Genomic DNA, 22,742 nt, shown 5'->3' on the forward strand with positions numbered 1-22,742 from the left:
TGTTTGTGTATAACACCCAGTGCTCCATGCAGAACGTGCCCTCCTCAATACCCACCACCAGGCTAACCCATCCTCCCACCCCCCTCCCCTCTAGAACCCTCAGTTTGTTTTTCGGAGTCCATTGTCTCTCATGGTTTGTCGCCCTGAAGGGTGATTCTTTACTCCAAAAGTTCCTTGGCCCTTCCCAGCCACCCTACTTCTGGGAAACCACTTATCTGTTTTCAGGCATAAATCAGTAGATTTGTCTCTTCTAGAGGTTCTTGTAAGTGAAATCATACAGAGGGTATTCTCCTGTCTAGCTCCTTTTACTCATTACATCATACATAACACAGTTCATTCCTTTTTCTAGTGAGTGGTATTCCATTGAATAGGCAGCAATTTGTTTATCCATTCACCCATTAATATTGTAAAAATATTGTACCGTTATTATAAAAATATTGTACTGTTATTGTAAAAATATTGTCAAAACATTAAAAGACATGATGGAACATAATGTTTGTGAGTTTACCAACACTAACATTGCAACTATTTTCAATACAGTATATTTACTTCCCAGCGTGGTTTTCTTTATGGGGTACTTGGCTGGCTCATTTGGTAGAGCATCTGACTGTTGATCTTGAGGTTGTTAAGTTCGAGTCCCACATTGAGTGTAGAGATTACTTTAAAAAAAAAAGTTGCAAAAATATAATTTTTAAAAAATTTACTGATAATGTGGTTTTATTTTTTTTAAGTAATTTCTACATCCACCATGGGGCTTGAACTCATCACCCCAAGATTAAGAGTCCCATGCTTTAGCGACCAGCCAGGCACCCCACAAAAATATAATTTTAAACTTTTTACATAAAGCTATCATAAATCATGTTTCTGGATGATCATAATTTCCTTTAAAAAGTACACACTATTCTAAACTATTGAACTGTTCTCAACTATTGCTGTATTTGACTTGTCTGATTATAGGATAGTTAGAATTTTTTTCTCGACGTGTTAATATAACGCTGCAGTGAATATTTTATAGAACTTCCTTTTTCTGTTGAGATTTTCCTTGGAATTAATTTCCAGCGTGGAAGTTATGGAAGATTATATAAGAGATTGCTTATTTCTTTTTATGTCTTTAGAAAGTAATAACATCGGCTGGATAATAAGTTTGTGGACTTTGGGTTCATTGGGCCTGACTTTGAATATTGCTTGTGCAACCCTGTGAAAGTTATTGAACCTCTCTGAACATTATAAGTTTATGTACATCTGCGGCCATATAATCTTGTTTTCCAAAAAGATCAAATTAACGTATGGCACCAATGATCAGTGCATAAATGTCCCAGTTTCACCAATTTTAGGTTTATCAGTCACAAGTTTTTTGCTAATTTAATAGAAACGATCTCAGATTTTCTTTGATTAGTACATGTTTGATTTCTAGGAAGGATTTGCATATGCTCCCATAAGAAATGCCTATTATATTTTTTTTGTTCATCTCTTTTATTATGGCTAAGCTATTGCTCCTTCCCTTATAATTTTTAAATTGTTGTCCTGCCTATTGTTTTTGCCTTTTGTTTCAGCTTTGTTTTTTCCCTGTAAAGAAGTTAAAACTTTTCACATTTTAAATCTCCAGTTGTTTCCTTTTACAATTTCTACTGCTTCACAGTGGTGCCCAGTTTCCTTCCTAATCCCCTGAAGTGATTGTCATTGTCACGATTATTGCATTGTGGGCCCATGTGCTCTTGGTAGGTCATTTTCATCAGTATTGCCAACAATTCTGTCCTCAGTTGGGGGAGTGGGGTGCTTTTTTCTTGACAAGGGTATGGCTTCTAAATCATAATAGAGGGGCACCTGGGTGGCTCGAGTTGGTTAAGCATTAAGTGTCCAGCTCTTGATTTCTGCTCAGGTCATGATCTCAGCGTCCTGAGATCCAGCCCCGTGTCAGGCTCCACGTTAGGTGTGGAGCCTGCTTAAGATTCTCTCTTTCCCTCTCCCCGCTGCACCCCCATCTCTGAAATCAATCAATCAATCACAATAGAAAATGAGCAGATCTTCGATGTGATTCAGACGATACCTGACTTCAGTTGTTTAGATACTTGTATTTGGGAACAAACCTCCTCTCCTGTAGGGGCCTGTTTATTTTTATTTTCCCCCAAACAGCATTATGTTAACTTCCATTTCCTATGGAGGGGCCAAGACAAGATCTTTAAAAGTTCTTTGGAGAAATTAAAAAGAGATGTGATGAATGTCTAGGGAAGACTGATCTGAATCCATTCATCTAATCCATCAGTATCTATTATAAAAGGAGCAGAGACTCTCCTATCTACAGAGTTCCTAATAGAGAATTTTATTCCTCTGACTTGGGTTCCTGCTGCATTTAGCCAGTAAGGAAAAGCCCTGAAATTTACACTGGAGCAGTCCCATGAAGCCTTCCCCTTCCCCACCAACTTATGTGCAAGAAAATAAATATTCCATTTTGCTTCAGTATCTACAGAAAAAGCATTTCTTTTTCACCATCATTACTGTGACGCTCTTAGGTAATTCTTCTGTGGTGTCACTGGCAGACTTGTACCTAATAAGGCAGATATCTCATTTTATGTCATCGATTGGGTGATCTCTCCACATTGTACAGTTCTTCTGTAATATCACATTCTTTTATGAGTGCCTGTGCAAAGGCTTTATCATTTAAAAGTGAGGGGTCATGAATCTATTTCTTGTTTTCTTGCCTTTAGAACAATACCTAACAATTTTACTGAGTAATGGGTTTTTCATTTTCTTTACTATGGAAGAAAAACAACAAAAACTTAAATACATTGATTTTCTTTCAGACGGCGATGGAAGTGATGCAGTTCAGCAAAGAAGAAGTTTGGGAGGTTTTGAGGTTGCTTGCTGGTGTGTTACATCTTGGGAACATAGAATTTATCACTGCTGGTGGGGCCCAAGTGTCCTTCAAAACGGGTAGGATGCCTCCTCCCTCCTTCCCTCCCTTGGCTTTTTCCTCATAGGGAACTTAGACCTAAAATATTTACTCTCTGGCCTTTTACAGAAAGAGCTTTCTGACCCTGGACAGAGACTTGCAGAACTTTGTATTTGATGGGAACTGTCAGCTAAGAAAGGGTCCAAGCCTAAGAGGAGTGATTTTTGGAGGGGATGGTGGCTGTGTTCTCATTCTTAGCAAGGACAGAGGAAAATGGACCCAGTAAAGAAATACGAGCAACGAGGATTAGATGTAGAAGAATGATAGGGATCAGGGGTGTGGTGTTGCTTTCTTTTGCATAGTTTGTGAGTGGTGACGTGGTGTCCTGGGAAGACCGTTCATTCTCGGGTGGAAATGCTGTTCACTGTTCAGTTCTGCCACAGCCTGTTTCCTTGAGTTACATATCCCCCAACTCTAGTGATGTCTTATCTATAAAGTGCTTCGCTGACGTGTTGTCAAGACTAAAAATTAATACGCACATCACTATGTCAATTGTCCTTTTCCAGTTGTTCTTGACTGGGTAAGTAAAAATGCTAATCATATATACACTTTTCCTGAAGTGATTTCTGTATTTACTTCTGGAACTTTCCCAATGGAAGCAGCGTGTAGGGCACGAAGCCTTGGGGATTGGATGCGCTAAAGGTTGAAAGGCCTATAGGCGAGGACAGCGCTGTAGGTCAGTCGTTCTCAAACATGTTGTCCCAGCGCCTCTGAATCATCTAGAAACCATAGAGAACTCCAAAGAGCTATTGTTTATGTGGATCATGTCTGTTCATGTTACTGCCTTGGAAATTAACTGAGGTGTTGTAAAAAACTAATTAATTTTGAAATAACTATAAAAAACCCATTTCCTATTTAAAGAAATAATCATATTTTTATTTAAAAGACTGTTTTCCAAAACAAAAGAAAATCCGTGAGAAGAATGGCATTGTGGGGCACCTGGGTGGCTCAGTCGGTTCAGGTCATGAGCCCAGGGTCCTGGGATCAAGCCCGGCGTCGAGCTCCCTGCTCAGCGGGGAGCCTGCTTCTCCCTCTGCCTGCCGCTCCCCCTGTCCCCCTGCCCCCCTGCTTGTGCTCTCTCTCTTTCTCTCTCTCTCAAATAAATAAAATCTTAAAAATGGAGTGACACTGTTTTACATTTTTGCAAACTTTTAAAGCATCTGATGTCATGGAGGACAGCTAGATTCTCTTATCTGCTTCTGCATTCAGTTTGTTGAAATACCTCATGTCATGTAGCCACTAGAAAACTCCTCTGTACCATGGTAAGGGAATGAGAGTAAAACAGCAAAGGACATCTTAATATCACAGAAAATAGTTAGGACCTTGCAAGCCTCTGGCAGGTCTTGGGTAGCCCCTGCCTCGGGGTCTCAGGACCACACTTGGTCCAAGCGCCAGGTTCTCTGCTATTAGCCTGAGACCCATTGAGGGAGTGAACAACTTACCAGTAGAAAGTGTGTTCTGTAAATTCTACCTGAGGGATTGAGGAATGTTCTCTGCTGTAATGTATCGCCTTGTGGAGTTAGCTTTGGAGTCCCGTGGCCCGTTCCTTCTTGGCTCAGTGCATCCACTTTCCCCTTGTTCTTCATTTCCAGCCTTGGGCAGGTCTGCCGAGCTACTTGGGCTGGACTCCGTACAGCTCACGGATGCTCTGACGCAGAGATCCATGTTCCTCAGGGGGGAAGAGATCCTCACACCTCTCACTGTTCAACAGGTACGTGCCTTCGCCATCAGAGCTTGTTTTAAAAGACACTCCTGGGGTTTCACATTCACAGCTTTGATTCAAATAAGTGACTACAACGAACCATTCAAATGAGCAAAATAAAGAAGATACCCCTGCTGAGGGGAAGAGACAAAGTTGTTCGTTTTCTTAGAGGTAGTGCAGCCGAGTGTCTAAGAAGACTGGGTCTGATGGAGATTTCCTGAGTTCAAGTCCTGACATACTACTTTCCGTTTTTGGGGAATGCATTCAGTGCGTCTGTTTCCATCTCTGTAAGACAGGGATAATTATCATACTTAATTCATAGGATTCTTGTAAGGATAATAATAAATATATGCCAGTTACTTAAGTAATAAATAAGCATGAGCTATTGTAATTTATTGTTATTATTTATGTAGTACTTAGTTTTGCTTCTGCTACTGCCTTGAGCCAATTATATGTGCCAGCCCATCTAATATCAGTTTCTTGATGGGGTAAGTAAAAATGCTAATCGTACATACCATGAAGAAAATTTTTCTGTGTTCAAAGTAGATTATGAGGGGTGCCTGGGTGGCTCAGTTGGTTAAGTGTCTACCTTCAGCTCAGATCATGATCCCAGAGTCCTGGGATCGAGCCCCACATCGGGCTCCCTGCTCAGTGGGGAGTCTGCTTCTCCCTCTGCTCCTCACCCCGCTCATGCTCGCTCGCTCTCTCTCTCTCTCTCTCTCTCTCGCTCTCAAATAAATAAAAATCTTAAAAATTTTTTAAAAAGTAGATTATGAGAAGATGATCATGAGAAAACTCAGGCCTTAATTGTTGTCTTAAACCTGATAAAATTTGTAGCTCTATATATGTTGGTTCAGATTTTTTCCTATAACTCAACATAAAAACTTGAGTTTGAAAGCCTGCTGTGTAAAGGGCGTCCTAGTGAATCCTACTGTAGAGTGAGTGAGTTCCAGTTCGCCCTTTCTTTAGACACCTGTGTTTTCCTAGATGGTACTAATTTACTTGGTATTGGGTGCACAGGTGTTACTCCTGTTCAGTGCGTATGTCTTCGAGGGGGCAGGGATGGACTTGCCTGCCCAGGCTGTCCGGGGTCAGCGGAGACGGTCACCGTGTTTCCTCTCCCCCAGGCCGAAGACAGCAGAGACTCCTTGGCCATGGCACTTTACGCACGCTGCTTCGAGTGGGTGATTAAGAAGATTAACAGCAGGATCAAAGGCAAAGATGACTTTAAATCCATTGGCATTCTTGACATCTTTGGATTCGAAAACTTTGAGGTATGCTTCTGACGAGTGGGATGCATGAATTCTTTTCTGTCCACTTATTGACTGATCGTAAACTAATCTTTTCAAATAAATATTGATATGTTTCTCCGCAGATTTATTTTTCCTTTTCTTTACCTGTATATGTAATAGTAAGGGCACTGAAGATACTTGTTGAATGGTTTCCCACCCCCCTTAGGTTAATCACTTCGAGCAGTTCAATATAAACTATGCAAATGAGAAACTTCAGGAATATTTCAACAAGCATATTTTTTCTCTGGAACAACTAGAATATAGCAGGTAAGCACTCATAGGATTCCACTTCAAAAAAAAATATTTTTTTTTAAATCAGCCACTTAATTAGATAGCTTTAAAGCTCTATTTTATTATAACCTAGCCCTTTTAAATCTTGCTACAGGGAGGGATTGGTGTGGGAAGACATTGACTGGATAGACAATGGTGAATGCTTGGACCTGATTGAGAAGGTAACATTGTTGAAGCATTGTAGCAGTCCCAAGGGTGTCCCGCTGGGCTGATTCATATTTATGGGAACAAAATAGCTTGTGCGAACATGCACATCAAAGATGTGAATGTTTAGAACACAATGGACCATTTGGAAACATACATGCAAATGTGCAAGGTTGAATTTAAATACTTGGCAGCTTCAAGCCTATTGTCTCATTGAACTCCGTATTTTACAATCAACAGTATGTGAATCGGCTTCACTTAGACTTTGTCAGCATCGAAAACTTTGCCACCACCAGTAGTAGACTGGCCACTTGTACTTTCCTCCACAAAATTGGGGTGGGTTCCATTTTTCCATGTTTCTGTGACACTTAAATTCATGGGATGTCTTCATAGCATCATTCTGAATTTTTTTAAACCAAGAAATTGCTGTGCCTTTTCCTTTAACAAACACTTGAGAGGGGGGAAGGAAGCTCTGAAATATTTTGAGGCATTCAACTTTTAATTCATTTAACTTCTCTCTTCTAGAAGCTTGGTCTCCTCGCCCTTATCAATGAAGAAAGCCATTTTCCTCAAGCCACAGACAGCACCTTACTGGAGAAGTTACACAGTCAACACGCTGTATGTCAAAACCTGCCAACTCTTAATTATGTCTGAGTAGCAGATCTGTGGATTAAGATTACACATAAGATATTTCAGTGCTGTTGGCTCTGCTGTGCTTCCCACATGTAATTTTTTTCTCAAAGCAAAGCTGTCTTCTCCAGATGCTAGAACTAAGTTGAAATAAGTTAAAGGGATAGATTTGGGGCTACTCGTCAGAACGTGCCCACATTTAGTTGATGAGTATAGAATTTAACCTCACTTCTGCGATGACAGACAAGTCCTGTGTGGTTTTGATAAAGTGTATCACACACTCTGACCTAAACCTCTGAAGTGCGGTGGGTTTTCAAATTGTTTTCACTATCTGTTGTAGTTAATTCTTTTGGGAAGTCAGTGCAAATCAGTAAATGAAATTAGGCGTTTGTATTTGTTTCTTTGTTAGAATAACCACTTTTACGTGAAGCCCAGAGTTGCAGTCAACAATTTTGGAGTGAAACACTATGCTGGAGAGGTAACTTCCTAATTAAGATCCTTATTGATATTTGCCCATTTGGTATTTGGAGAAATAGTAATTTCAGGAGCCAATCATAAATGTATCAAAATGACTTCTCTTCATGGGTCTGGCTTTTAAAGGAGATGCTTATGACCTGAAGTTATTCTTTTGATCAGTTGTACCATTTCTCATTTATTTTTTGTAAAAACCAGGTGCAGTATGATGTCCGGGGCATCTTGGAGAAGAACAGAGATACCTTTAGAGATGATCTTCTCAACTTGCTAAGAGAAAGCCGGTATGTCAGTCTCCTCCCCAAGACATCCTTAGCAAGCAAACTATTACTTGTGCAAATTCTTTTAATTTACAGATACAGAAAAAATTAGTATGGAAGCAACTTGATTTATTATCTCCTTTCATGGGCAATATTTCATTAATAAAATGACCGAGATATAGAAAGTAATAAAAGTAGCAGTGACTCCCATTTAATGAGGTACCCTAAGAACAGCATACCCATGAGTTAGAGACTATTAATCCTGGTATGCAGATGAACAGACTAATTCTTGGAGCAGTGAAGTGCCTTGCCCAAGAACCCACAGCCAGTTTTGATTTGCTCTGCTTGGCTCCAGAACCTAAGTTCATAACCAGGATGACCTCCTTTCTTCACAACAAGCTTAGAGCTAGCTTTGTGTTAAATTGGTTTCAGCCTTGGGTCTGTAGGACCCCATCTGTCTCTAGTTTAAGGGATGTCAGAAAAAATAAACAAGTATTAACTCAGCTAAGATGACAAACTTACACCTTCATTTATTCATTCATGAATTGTAAATTCACACCATTACATCAGTAGCTGGTTAGTCCAGTCGTTTGTGTGTTTTAAAGCAGGAGGCTGTGTGTGGGAGAAAGGGCAAGAAATAACCCTTGGGGTGAAGCTTTCGATACTTGTTTCAGATCCAGCATGAATCTCTTTACAGAAACAAATTTTTATTATCTGAGGAAGGAAAGTAGCACAATTATTAAAAACCCTAATACTTTTAGGAATGTAAATGTCGGTGGCCACCTGGTCACACAGACCACTGTGAATTGGGGTGAAGGAAACCCACCTACAATGTCAGTTTAGGAGCTTAGACCTGGAAGATACTTAGATCTGTTTTAACTTTCCTGTGGGAAGATTACCCGTTTACAGCACTGTCAGCTGTTCTTATTTTTAGATGAGTTTTTGGGTCTATAAAAATGGCAATATTCAGGGGCACCTGGCGGGCTCAGTCGGTAGAGCATGTGCCTCTTGATCTCAGGGTCCTGAGTTCGAGCCCTACGTTGGGGGCAGAGTTTATTTAAAAAAAAAAAAAAAAAAGGTTAAAAAATAAGAGTGGTGATGTTTGAAAAATACCATAGCGTGTTATCTATCAAAGCAATTTCTTAGTTGTTAGATTTTAAATGATACATTTAAAAATGACCTTGATGTTAAATAGAAGCCTTTGGCTGTGGGAAGATCACAGGTGTGGAGGTCAGCAGGGTGGTGTTTGGCTGGTTGCCTCTGCCTTCACGTAAAGGGGTTTTGTGACTGGAGTAAAGAAGTTTCTGTTCCAGTCCAGGTTTCTCTCTACAAAACTGTGAGGGGCTGCCTCTGCTCTCTTTCACCTTTGACACTTATGACATTTTAACAGAACCCGAGCTTTTCTCCAAAGTGCTCAAAGCACAGTTAGAGAACCTCAAAGGGTGAGCATGAAATAGCACCCTGGAACAAAAGTGAAAAAGGGATGGGGGCAAAGTGAGAAGTGGCGGGACAGCCTTGACAGTGCCGCCCTCAGAGGGGTGGATGCTCGGATGTCCTCCAGGCCTTCCCTGCTCTCAGGGAAGCCACCTGCCCCCCACTTCACAGCCCATGGCTGTAGCATCTTCCATGCAAGAAAGATAGGAAGTTGTTGAGAAGACTTTTACTTTTTATTAGTAGTGGCAATTTTATAGAATTCTTTAGCAATAACATAAATTCTAAAATTACTTCATTTTTCAAATGAAAAAATGAGGCTAAGTCCAGCATCTGCCCAAGTCATGTGGCTTGGAAGGGATGGAGGCAGGATTGAAACCCCAGTGTACTTCACTGCAGATGAGCACCTTTCCCTCTGTTAACTGGGTGGATCTGCGAAACACTGTGAGATGGGCAAAACCGTCTCCCTTCACCAGGCAAAGACATCAAGGCTGCAAGGAATTTAGGTGGCCCTCTGGAAACACAGTGCTCCTCAATGGCATGTCACCCTGGGTCACTTTCATCCCAGTCTGCTTCTCTTCTGCAAGATGCTAGTGCTCAGAAGGGGGCCACAATTTTTTTTTTCAGTGCCTAAAGCTCTTTGGCAATGGTTGCTTTGAAATCTTTGGAAGCTGTCCTAGTTCTTCCTGGACTTCATGGGTCACTATCAGTGGGAAACAGGCATGGTAATTACAGTAATCCAACACCTAATAATTGGGCCCCTCACGGCCCTCCTGCTCTCTGCTCACACAGATTCGACTTCATCTATGACCTGTTTGAACACGTTTCAAGCCGCAATAACCAGGATACCTTGAAATGTGGAAGCAAACATCGACGGCCCACAGTCAGCTCACAGTTCAAGGTTAGTCTGCCCTGCTGGCTTTCATGAGTCCATGGTTGCTGTGATTTTAGGAATTGAAAGCAGAAATTGGGGGGATGTGAGGTCCATAAAAGTATTTGGTTTTTTCTCTTTTATGGCACCAGATGGTGCTTTCGAAATATACTTTTTCTGAGTCAGATGAAAACATGTAGATGTTTTTTTTTGTCTTGTTAAAAATAAATAGCTACATATTCTAAGTTGAGGGACCGTTTGGCCATGTGGGATCACTTTGATTTGTATTTAGAGGCTCATATGAATATAGAGTATATTTCTTTCCACATGTGGATTTTTGTATTTTTCCCAGATACGTTGACAGTATCATAACTGGGAATAATGACCAAGTAAGTGCATATTTGAATAAGGTCAATGTCAGTTACCTTGTCCAGATACCCAGAATTCAGGGAAAATAAGGACCATTCTTACTTGCATTTTAAATATTTGGCCATTTTAGAAAGTTTAGAGGTAGAGCATACGAAGACTATTTTCCCAACTTAATTGTTCCATTTTACCTGCAAGTAACAGATCCTAATATGAAGAGAAGTGGAGGCACGTCCGTCAATAGACATTTATTAAATCTGCCTTCAAAGAGTCTGTCTTTCATTTAGTTACTCAGAGCAGGATGCATCCGGTGGGGTTCTGTGTGAGGTCTGTTGTACAGGGCAGCTGGTGATGAGCCAGGGACACACCAGCATTGCTGACGGTGCTGGATTGTGTGATAGGACGGGCAGGTTTGACCCAGCTGTTATAATAAAAATAGCTGCCACTTATTGTGTATGTATTATGTGCCAGTCATTGGGCTAATCACTTCATGCACGCTATCTTGTTCATTTCTCCCGTGACCTTGTAAGTATGTACGGTGGTCCCCATTTTACAGATGAGGAAACTGAGGTGTAGAGAGATAGAGACCCCTTCAGTCCCTCTAAGAACTGAAACTAAGATTTGAAGTGACCCTGTTTGACTCTAAAACCTAGACTCTTAGTCTTCCGGTGGAGTTGTTACATTTCCTTTTTCTAGGGCGGTGTTGCCTGGAATTGCCTTGGAAGGCTTTGTGGGTACTTGGGGGTTAAATTGCACTAGGAAGCAGGGAAATGGCAGAGTGGGCAGGTCTTCCAGGTCAAGAGACCAGACAGGAGAAAGGAGTCCTGAGACAGGAGTTTTGGATTCTGTTCCTGTAAGAGTGTGGGTAGAGGGGGCCAGCTGACAGGATGCCTTGTATGGAGTTAAACTGGTACCAGAAGATATGAAGGGCCATGTGTACCAGGCCATTTTGTCATCTGTGAGAAATCCTAAAGCTTTCGAAGCAGAGAAGTAACTCATCAGTGCAGTGCCCTAGACAACCCAGTTTCTTCAGCAAGATTGTAAGAAGAAAAAGGAGCCAGAAATGGAGGGAAAACCAGTGGTTTTAAAGAGACTTAAAGACCCGTCAACTGCAATACGAGAACTTCATTTACATTCTGATTTCAAAAAACAGACCTTTTTTTTTTTTTTTTAAGATTTATTTATTTATTTGGCGGCGGGGAGGGGGAAAGGGCGACTCAAGCAGACTCTGCACTGAGCGTGGAGCCTCACACAGGGCTCCATCTCACGACCCTGAGATCGTGACCTGAGCTGAAACCAAGGGTCGGACGCTTAACCAACTGAGCCACCCAGGCACCCCAAAGAACAGACCATTTGAAAATTATGAAATTTGAGACATTTGAAGATTTAATATGAAATTTGAGACAGTTGCTTTTTTTAATATTGGTATTAAGGAATTCCTATTAAAGCTTTTTAGGATGATGATCTGGTGATGGCATACATGTTTGAAAGTGTGTAGCCTTTAATAACACACTGAAATCTCGAGGGATGAACTAATACGCTGTCTGGGATTTGCTTTCCTATGAAGGGTGGGCATAGTATGTACGCAGACAGGGATCAGATGAAATGAGATTAGCCATGAGCTGAAGCTGGTGATGAGTGCTCATTACACACTCTGTCTGCTTTGGGAAATGTTAAAAATTCTTCACAACCACCACAACAAAAAATCTTAACAAACAAAAAAAGCAGTATTACAGAAGATTGATCTGCCTGGTGATTTGAGTTTCAGAGTTGAGAGATTGTGGAATACTGGTAGGGACTCATTTTGATGGAAATAATGAATTAGGAGAAAAAAACTCCAAGGGGGAGAGGACAGGGTTTTTGTACGCAACATCGAAATAGCCTGGGGTTACTTCTTTGCTGGTTAACACAGTGTTTTTGTTTTTAATGATACTATTTCAAAGAAGTGACAAATGAGCTTTGTATACTGAAGTAATTTCAGTGACTACGAATTGTAGTATCTTGGCTTTATTTTATATTAGAATGACAATGTTAAAAGTAAAAACTATTAGTCCTATAATTTATATTGGTTTTTATTCCTGTTTCTGATCAGTGCCTAGAATGCTGAGAAATCTAAAGAATGGCATAGTAAGAGACTAAATCAACATATACTTTTTCCTTTCTAATAGGACTCACTGCATTCCTTAATGGCAACGCTAAGCTCCTCTAATCCTTTCTTTGTTCGCTGTATCAAGCCAAACACGCAGAAGGTAAGATTTACAGCAGTGCTAGACTGAGGCTGGGTCTTTAAAGGACACCGCCTCCTGGGGCACTTTCTCTAAAGTCCTTTCATCATAGATGGTTCAAGCATATATGACATTATTATAACCTAACATTAAATGGAAAAATTCCCTTTGTCTCTTGGGCCTATTTGTCTGCTTCTGAAGGATGCTATTAAGCTTTAGAGAAACCTAGTTTAAAAGGAAACGTTGTGAAGCTTTCACGATTTTTTTTTTTTTTTTTTTTAAGGATTTGGTTTGAAATTTTCGGGCAGTCTTCTATTATGGAAGAGATAGTTGGTGTAGGTTTTGTGGTTGATTTCTTTTTTCATGTTGCTTTCTTGTTAAACATGATGAAGGCTCTGTATTCTAAGTAGCAATGCTGACTTTGAAGGATTCTAACCATGTGGTCAGGCCTAATTTGAAAACTCCTGAAAGGTTGCCATCGTCAGTTTTCATGGGTAGGCTCTGTGAGGTTAGCTTTTTAATGCCGTAGCCTGATCAGAAACAATATGAGTGTTATAAGAAGCTATCTAAACAAAGCAAATTTAGTATTCAATGTATGTAGTTGCTGAATCTAAGACTAAATGGGCACCTTGCCCTAAAATGTTGTTGAAAAATGGAAATTATCTTGATTGGGGAAATAATCAACTCTTAGTAACCTCCCGAAGATAGGGACCCCCCCCCCCCCCCGCAAAGACAGAAATGTCATTGGTCCCTTATGTGGAAATAGGCTTGAGCAAAGTAATCTGACCTGAACTGTTTTCCCGAGACTTGTGTTATATTCTGTTAACTTTGCTGATGTTAGATCTTACTTTTTATCTTGTTTACCAGTTGCCTGTGACTTTAATATTAGTGATTCCTCATTTATGGTTTAAAAATGTTTCTAAGAACAGGAATATTGAACTCTCTGTCTTCTAGGATGGATGCTTTCTTTAACCAAGAGTAACCTGTTAGGTTTGCTGGCTTACTATGAGCCGCGATGGTGGGGAATTTGGTATTTGTAAGGCATAAAGCAGCTGAGATAGATTGGTCCTATGTGGAAGATCTGTGCATCTGTTCTGGTAGCTTAAAAGAGTAGCTTGTCTTTCTATTTCTTGAATTTATATTCAGATGTCTTAGATTATCACAAAAATGGCAGCATATACCATATGTAGTTTGGGGACACAATGTGGGAAATTACTAGTCAAAACATAGTAATATACCATGTCGGCTGGTGTATATTTCACTTCATAACCTCAGTGGGCAGTATTTACAATACAAATGGACTTCACGCTTTGGATCTATACTCACAGGAGCTGTTTGACCTGTTACTCTTCCTCTCTTTACAACAGTGTTAATAATACTATATTTTATCCTTCAGACATGCCATTTTTTCCCCAAAATATAAGGACCTGGATGTTGGGGTGCATTTTACAGCTTCTGGCAAGCCATAGTTTAATTGGGAGCTCTTTTCTTGTTTCTGGGATGTGTAACCTAATCATGCAGGTTTATAGGCATTGGTGTCTTAGATTTAGTGAAATGGGGACCCGCCATGCCAGCACTAATATAAGGATAGAAATTTTAATTCGAAAAACTCGGTGCCTCGTGTATTTGTTTTCTTTCTCAGGTGACATGGAATTTTTCCTTTAAATTGTAATCGCTTTTGAAATTAGGCCTGCTTGAAAACCCTTCAGCAGGCAGAATATTGAAGAAATTACCTCTTTTTGATGTCTGTTTTTTCTGGCTGGGATTTGACTGTGCCTAATTGCTTTGGTTTTTGCATTTAAGGGAATGCGCCGGCCCAGCCTCCTATTTCATGTGTCCTGCCTACAGGCTTTCCATCGCCTGACCTGTGGCAGACACTAGTTAATGCTCACCAAGAGATGGGCCCTAGGAGACTCTGGAAAGATGTCTTGGTACCATTTGAAATGCAACCAGAAAGTAAAGGCTCAGACACGTGAACCGACTTGTCTCAGGCCCAGGATGTAGGTGTGATTTTAAGTGTGAAGATGCTAATTAGAATATGGAAATAGTTAATTACGACTTGCTTAGCATTCATTTGGTCCCACTGAAGATATCAGATGTTACTGGTGTTGATGGTCTATGAAATGGATGTAAACAACCCTCCTGTGGCGTTTATTACAAGTTTTCTTCTGTCCAAGGGTTGGTGCTTCTAGAAACTTCACGGGGGAAATCCTACCTGCCGTCACCCCATAGATGGGGAGTATATATTTCTGGTGCAAAGGGATGAGACTGTCTCTCCCTACGTCATACCCTTTTCCAGCAATTTGTTCTTCAGGGGACCTTGAGAGGATGTACTCAAGCTTATGTGTATGTAGGTATATTGTGCATCATTCAGGAACATGGATCATGGGTTTGGGCAGATTTTGGAGGGTTTATTTTTGAAAATTCTATGACCAGAGGGGTAAAAACAGTGGCTTTAAAGTCTGTGGCCTAAAGACATGTGGCCTTAGAGAAAGTGAAGGAGTTGCTTTGTGCTTTTAGGAGCATATCCAACATATGCAAGACTCCTGTGGTAGCTTTTTTGAGTGTGAGCACACAGCCCAGTGGGCCCTGAGCTTGTAGGAGAGGCTGCCTCCCCTCCTTGACAAGCGTGAAGCTCAGAGTGGGTGCTTGGGCCTAAAGCATCTGGAAGTCCTTTGTTGGGAATATTACAAGGTTTTTGTTATTTGGGATTTTTGTGTTTTGCTTTGAAAAGTAAGTGCAAGCAGGGAGAATATAACCAAAATGCTAGACATTCTGTCAATTCAGCTATAGCAATTGTGGACTTTTTTTAGAAACAACATGTAGCTAATCTTAGGTATTGTATAAAAGACATTTCACTAGCATTGAGAAATTCTGGTGCCAAGTTAGGAGGCAAATTTTAAAAAGCCTACCTTTGAATACAATGGAATATTATTCAGCCATAAAAAAAAAAAGAATGAAATCTTGTCATTTGCAAAAACATGGATGGAGCTAGAAGCTATTATGCTGAACAAAATAAGTCCAAGAAAGACAAATGTCGTATGATTTCACTCATATGTCAAATTTAAGAAGCAAAACAAACAAGCAAAGGGAAAAAAGAGAGGCAAATCAAGGAACAGGCTCTTAGCTGTGAAGAACAGACTGATGGTCACCAGGGGGGGGGGGGTGGGGGGATGGGCAGAATAGGTGATGGGGATGAAGGAGTTCACTTGTGATGAGCACCGGGTGATGTATTATTGAATCACTATATTGTACACCTGAAACTAATATTACCCTGTGTGTTAACTATACTGGAATTAAAATAAAAAATTAAAAAGAAAAAAAAAAAAGCCTACTTCTCCTTAGGGGCTTGTGTGCGGTCAGTTCTTTGCCTTACACAGCACTGCAGGATGTAATCTTCTGCTCGGCTTAGAATTTTGGAGTTTACAAAGGGCAGACTTCTCCACTAGACAATTTTTAGGTGGCAGTGTAGCCTGTTAGCTTTTTTCTGTTGTGATTCATTGGGCAGTACTAGTTTCTGGCTCAAAGTGTCCAAACCAACACCAGGAGATTTCCCTAACAAAGGAAACCTGCTTTGCTTCATCAGAATTTCTCCCCAAGGGTGTCCCATGGCCTGTGATCCCTCCCTTCTGTCCCCGCGTGGTGTTTTAGCAAATAAGTTCTAGTCAGAAAGTCTGTCATTAACATTCCTCAGAGAAACCCTGAGGAAGTGCAGGACAGAATTAAAGAAGGGAACAAACTGATAAATATCAGGAAAACCTTCTGGGGTGTGAGCCCTGGTTGTCTGCAGTTCCCAGCCTCGAATGTGGGGAAGGCGAGGCTGTCCCTTGTCAGGAACGTGCCTGGCTGACCCTCCTCACTGTTCCTTCTGGAGGTTTGATGTGAGGAACACTTGGATCCTAGAGGGGAAACATCCTCATTTCCTGCAGCATCCTCCTCAGGCTTTCAATCCAACATAACAGTATCCTCAAAGATTCTGTCAGCGTCTCCTCCAAAAAGGCAGGACTTGGGTCACCTGAATCACCTCGAGGCTGAAGGCCAGTGGAGGAAGGCTTCTAGCAGAGATGGCGGCTGGGAGTGAGGTTTATCTAAGGGAAGAGGGGAAGAGTGAGGAGAGGGACGTGCCAAGGGGAGGCCCCAGGGAAGGGAAACTGTGAGGTCTGTGAGGGGGCACTGCAGTCATATTTGCTGGAAACTGGAATATCAGGCGGAGTACAGAGCTGGAGACAGAGTTAACCCGACCGTGGTGGCCTTGTCTTTGAAGCACCCTCTGTGAGCCCTGAGACGCAAGGACCTATCAACTTCTCACATGGCGGTCTTTGAAAGACTTGAGAGGAGGCCAGGGCTTTGCACTTAAATGAATCCTGATGACCTGTATCCCTCTCTGTCATGATGCCACTGTTTATATCAGACTAGATTCCTCATTTGGACACTACCCAAGACAGGCTGCCACCACACGGGAAGTGAGGACACACTGTGCAGGCATTATGAAAACCTAAACCTTCTGTTTCCAGAGGCCCAGTGATTCCGTGAAGGAATTAATGAATTCAGCACATTCAGTCCTGGGGACTTTATATTTGTGTGATCCAGGTGCTGCCTGCCATTTGGTTTCTTGGGGTTTTTTTTTGTGTTTTGTGTTTTAGGCTTGAACTCAGGATCCTGAGATGCCGACTGAGCCATCCAGGCAATCCCCTCCCCCACCTTTTTTTTTTTTTAAACAAAGACCAAACATTTCTTTAAAAAGTTCTGATGATCATGTGGCATATTTCCTACCGTGAATTTTTGTCCTGTTCTTCCTCAATCTTTTTCTCTTTCCTTTTATTCTTCTTACTTGTCATTAGCCTTACTGAGCTTTCTTGAAGCAATTTTTTTTAGTCATTGTTTTCTCTACCCTAATCCCATTTTCTGAATAAAGTGTTCCCTACATATGGAAGATCTTAACCAAGTACAACTTTGTAGGACCTACCTTGCCTGTCTTTGCACCCTGCCACATAGCTCAGTGTCCAGGCCACAGTATGTGCTCAGTAAATGGTGAATCGAATCGCTTATCCAAGTACATTGTGCACTCACTCATGGTATATGAGTGCTTAACTTTGCCAAAGATAAAGACCTAACTTACTACTTTTTTTTTTTTTAAAGATTTTATTTATTTATTTGACAGAGACAGAGACAGCGAGAGCAGGAACACAAGCAGCGGGAGTGGGAGAGGGAGAAGCAGGCTTCCCGCCGAGCAGGGAGCCCGATGTGGGACTCGATCCCAGGACCCTGGGATCATGACCCGAGCCGAAGGCAGACGCCTAACGACTGAGCCACCCAGGCGCCCTACTTTTTTTTTTTTTTTTAAAGATTTTATCTTAAGTAACCCAGTGTGGGGCTCAAACTTATAACCCCAAGATCAAGAGCCCATACTCCACAGACTGAGCCAGCCAGGCACCTGCTGACTTGCTACTTTTAATCCTGACGGCTGCAGGTTTCATTCTAGTTAATTTATTTCAGGCATGTTTTTTTTCGCTTCTGGATCCTCTTTGATTGATGTGGGTGCAAGTTACCCTAAGGATATACCAGGAGATCAGTATTAGGGTGATATCCTTAATATGATTCAGCCTGTCTATGTTCAAACATCAGCACACGATGCTAGAATATCTCAGGGCTCTTGGGGGCAATTGGTTTGGGAGAGTTTTGCTTGTCTGAATACACTGGCTGTGCTTGTTTTTGCCGTTCTTCCATGGGCGGCTGTTTGCCCAGGACCGCGTTTACGAGGGCCCCACCTGCCCCCGGCCCGGCAGCTCTCTGCTCTCCCTCTGTGCACTCACGGGGTTCCCTGCAGAACAGCGTCATCCATTGGTGCTCCACACCGAGGTCACAGATGTCTGTGCTCCACTCCGGCCAGACACAGGACATGAGGAGGCGCCATGGTCCTGGGAGTGTGGGTGGGAGGCCTATCGCAGGGCCCCGCAGGGGCCGTGGGGCGAGACAGAAGTGGAGCAGAGGTGTGTGCCTAGGTTCCTGTCCCCCCTCTTGTCACTGAGCAGTCCCGTGGCCTTGGGATTGCTTCCTCCTCTCTGAGGTGTGGATGAGGGCAGCACCTGTGTAGGGGACAGTTGTAGGTAGTAAATGAGCTAAGGGGGACACGAAACAGCTGTGTTAGACTATGTGGAAGAATTCACCCCTGCACTGTAGGTGGGAGACGGAGAACATGCTCCACGTTTTTACAGCTCTCTCCGTCCTCACAGATTCCAACCCCAGATTGTGCTGGATCACAGGAAAAGCTTCCTGAGACTGTTGCCAGCCCTTTTCCTTTTTGGGTTTAGTTTTAAATCACCTATCTTTGACAGATTGTTGTAACTGCTGCTGTGGGTTTTTGTTTGTTTGTTTTTTGGGTTTTTTAAAAATTTTCTTTAGTCCTTGACACTGTTACAGGATAAACATTTCAATTTTTAAAAATTGCCTTTATCTTTTATTTCTTTTTAAGTAATCTATACACCCAGTGTGGGGCTCGGACTCATGACCCCCAAGATCAAGAGTGGGATGCTCTACCAACTGAGCCAGCCAGGTGCCCCTAAAATTGACTTTATATTTTTTAGAAACTTTTAAGTTTACAGAAAATTTGAGCATATCGCATGGAGTTCCCATATCACTCTCCATCCCCCTCAACACACACACACACACACACACACACACACACGAACGCGCGTGGGGTTTTCCCTCCTATTAACATTGTACATGAGCACCTGAGTTTGGCATGTTTATTATAATTAATGAACCAGCACTCTAAAGTCCAAAGTTAACATTAAGGCTAACTGTGTTGTAAGGCTCTTTGAGTTTTGACATATGCACATGGTCAGGAAGTGTCAAAATGCCAAGTATTCAGTCTATTCCCAATATGATGAACATTTTCTCAGGTAATAGTTCCTAAGAATAGGACTGTTTCTGATTGGCCAAAAGGCGAAGCACTGAGAATGAGATCTCTATTGCGCAGGATAAAATGCAAATGATACTGTTCTGTGTGGAAGAAACCCACAAAAACCACATGAGAAAATGGGGAGAGCAAAAGCATCAGGAGCACCAGGGAGCTAGGACATCTTAGAGCTATCTGGATCATCAGCCCCCTTGACTCCTCTCTGCGTTCAGTTGGTCTTACAGCCTTTAGAGGTGGTTCCGTTTCCTCCACATACCTCCTGGAAAATGCCCCCTTTGCATTGAGAATTCTTCCTGTCCTTCTGATTGCCCCTCCTGTCGCCTGCTCGCCCGTAACTGGAGCGCCCCTTGCTAGCATCTTGACTTTTGAGAACATCACATACAGACAGACGCCTCATAAAAAGGCAGCTTTACCTTTTCAGGAAATTTTAGTAAAGGAGGCATTAAAGCAACCATTCTTCTCCCTGAACAAAACAATCCCCTTACACCCCTCCGTGGTCACTTGAATCCTGTTTACCATGTTGTCATGGCAACCATTCAGTAGCGCCCTGCAAAGCCCAGGATAATAGCCACAGATGAAGCTCTGCTCAAGTGAAGAGTGTTGTTCTCAGGGTCACATCTAGATTGCTCGATTTTGTCTCGTGGCTTTTTCTTCTTTAGTAATAGGCCCTCTTTGAAAATTTGGGGGGCCTTCAAGTGTCTTCACACACTTGTTGGGGGCATGGGAGGTGGTTAGTTTGCTCCTGCCGTTAAAACGCAGGATTGCTCCAGCAATCGCTAGCCCGCCAGTCTCGCCGGGCTGGACTTCCTTTCAGTAGAATCGGGAATGAATTAAGCAGGCAGAGCCCAAGACACCACATAAAAGCCTGGGAACAGCAGCGAGCCGAAGAAAGCCCGTTTTTGTGTCCGTTGCCTCGGATGCTTGCAGTCCCGGGCTGCTAAAGATGCAGCCATTGACAGTGGACAAAAACTGAAGGGGCACGAGAAGCCCAAGGTAGGAGTCTTTCTCTTATTTGAGCCGCTTCAAAGTTTCATGGGCCTGGGAATGATCGTGGGTAGGCTAAGATTTGGTGGGGGAAGTGTTCTAAGCCTGGAAGAAACAGGCTTTTCCGTCTCTCTGAGCACCAGAAAGGTTTAATTTCTAAACAGGTGGGTAAGTGCTCTATGAGTTGGAACTGCTAACGCTTTGTCAGGACGAAGGACGTTACCCGATCAGGCATCGATAATGGGATATATTTTTGATAGGAAATTCGCCTTGTATAGGAAAACTCATTTTTAATACGAGGTTGGAAGGGGAGATTGCTGGCGGTAGTTTCTTTTGTTTGTATGGGTTATCACGAGGCATTTTGCCTTAAAAGTTTACACACCACAGACCTGTAGCTTTTCCTCGCCTTGTACTTTGTGTGAACCTTTTAAGGAAATCTGCCCAAGAAGAATCCTTTCTTTTTAAAGTGTATTGTAAACTGGTTTGGACCCGAATGTGGAAATGGAGGAGTGACTGGAGTGGGCTGGTCATCTATTGACTATCATGTGCTGATTTTGCACAAACATCACACGCCAGAATTTTTCCATCAGCCCAGAGAAACCTGATGAGGCACATTTTGTTGAGATTCTTAGTCCCCTCAAAATGTCCCCCCGAAGAAAGAACATGATAAAGAGCGACTGAAATGCTAATCTCTGCCTCCACCGGACACTTGAATGTGTTCAGTTGATCTCCATTCATTTGCTAAAAGTGCCCTTTAAGGGAGCAAGTTTTAAATGTGAAGGTGGTCTTTCATATTAAATTGACTTACATTTAAAAGAAGCGAATAATAATGTGGCTGACGGCTACTTGGCTAAATCTACTTTCACGGAAATAAATTTCCAGTGCCGGGTGAAAACCCAATGTGTTAGAAGGCTTTACCATCAGGCTTAACAATCTTACCAGTCATTAATCTGACATAAAATTAATTACCACCCTGAGAGAGAGGTGGAGTGTTAGTCACCAATGGGAAAGTTTCTGCCTCTCACAGACTGAGTTTCCGTACCCACATTTCAATATGTAGCTCCCCCGGGGTCAGAATCCCATTGCTTTGCAGGCTGGCTTGAGTGACAGGAAACACTCCCTCCCGTGTTAAAGGATACTTTTCGGGAAGACTGTGATTACAGAGACCCGCCCAGTCTGCCCTGCTGGCTTCCTCCCTGGGAGGTGCCTCCTACCTGGGAGGTACCAAGCTGCCAGGATGGGGTAAACATTTTCCCCTGTGCCCACCGTGACAGATAGTCATGGCCTCCTCATCTGAGCCCTCCAGCTGTGCGTTTCAACTTTGGCTGTTCTTCTGGAATAGCGACCAATCAGCATAGCAACCCCTCTCCAACATTTGAGCCAATCCAAGTCTCAGGCCTTCCGTCTATTTGATGCAAACTGTGGGGTGATTTTTTTTTTTTTTTTGGTTGCTAACTTAAAGCATTGGCATTTTCACAGGCAGCCCTTTAATGTGTGATTTCTGTGAGTGACTTTGTTCTAAAGACCCACCACTGCCCACCCAGCAACTTTACAGAGAGCCAGTTCCCAAAGCGGTGGCCCCCCTTGATGACTCTGGAGCAAAGGGCCCAGGTTGGAGCCCAGACCAGAGAGTAGAGGTGGGGGGTGCATTGCGGCGTGTTACTTGGGCTCAGAGACTAAGCCTCCCTGGGTCTCCTCACAGCCTTGGAAGAGGCCCACTGCACCTCCTAGTCTCCTCAGCATTTTGCTTTGTTGACCCTTGACCCTGGGGTGCCCCCCCATTCCTGCCTCAGGCTGGCTCTTTCCCTGATACACAGAAATGCTACAACATAGATTAACAATAATAACAACACCACCACAGTTAGTAACTGGGTTTTGCCTCCACCCCTCCTCTATATAAAGGCAGTACTTACTGATTATAAAATAATTGGAAAATATGCAGAATATAAATTTAATTTAAATTCTTTACATTTTATTTAGAGGCTGCTCTTAATTTTATAACTATATTAGCCAACTGTATCTTAAAACATTCCTGTGCTTTTTTTTTCACGACTACAGAATTCTGTCAGTGACTGTACTTTCAAACAGATTCTGTTATTGCACTATTTCCTTTTCTTGTTGTAAACAATGCTTCTGTATTATTCATGTGTATTATTACCTGTTCACATTCAAGATTGTTTGTTAAAGGTAAATCATCAGTTTATTT

General features: G+C 42.2%; 1 protein-coding gene across 1 annotated transcript in view; it reads left to right on the top strand.

The window, feature by feature from the left end:
• The window catches only part of MYO10 (myosin X), a 209,187-nt gene that overhangs the window by 123,061 nt on the left and 63,384 nt on the right, over positions 1–22,742 (top strand). The window contains 10 exon segments of the mRNA XM_021702489.2: positions 2,802–2,931; positions 4,543–4,661; positions 5,780–5,926; positions 6,111–6,211; positions 6,330–6,396; positions 6,905–6,997; positions 7,419–7,487; positions 7,682–7,764; positions 9,964–10,072; positions 12,577–12,657. Coding sequence (XP_021558164.2) covers positions 2,802–2,931; positions 4,543–4,661; positions 5,780–5,926; positions 6,111–6,211; positions 6,330–6,396; positions 6,905–6,997; positions 7,419–7,487; positions 7,682–7,764; positions 9,964–10,072; positions 12,577–12,657 — 999 coding nt within the window.

The sequence above is a fragment of the Neomonachus schauinslandi genome, chromosome 7, assembly GCF_002201575.2.
Source record: "Neomonachus schauinslandi chromosome 7, ASM220157v2, whole genome shotgun sequence".
Classification (NCBI taxonomy): Eukaryota; Metazoa; Chordata; class Mammalia; order Carnivora; family Phocidae; genus Neomonachus; species Neomonachus schauinslandi.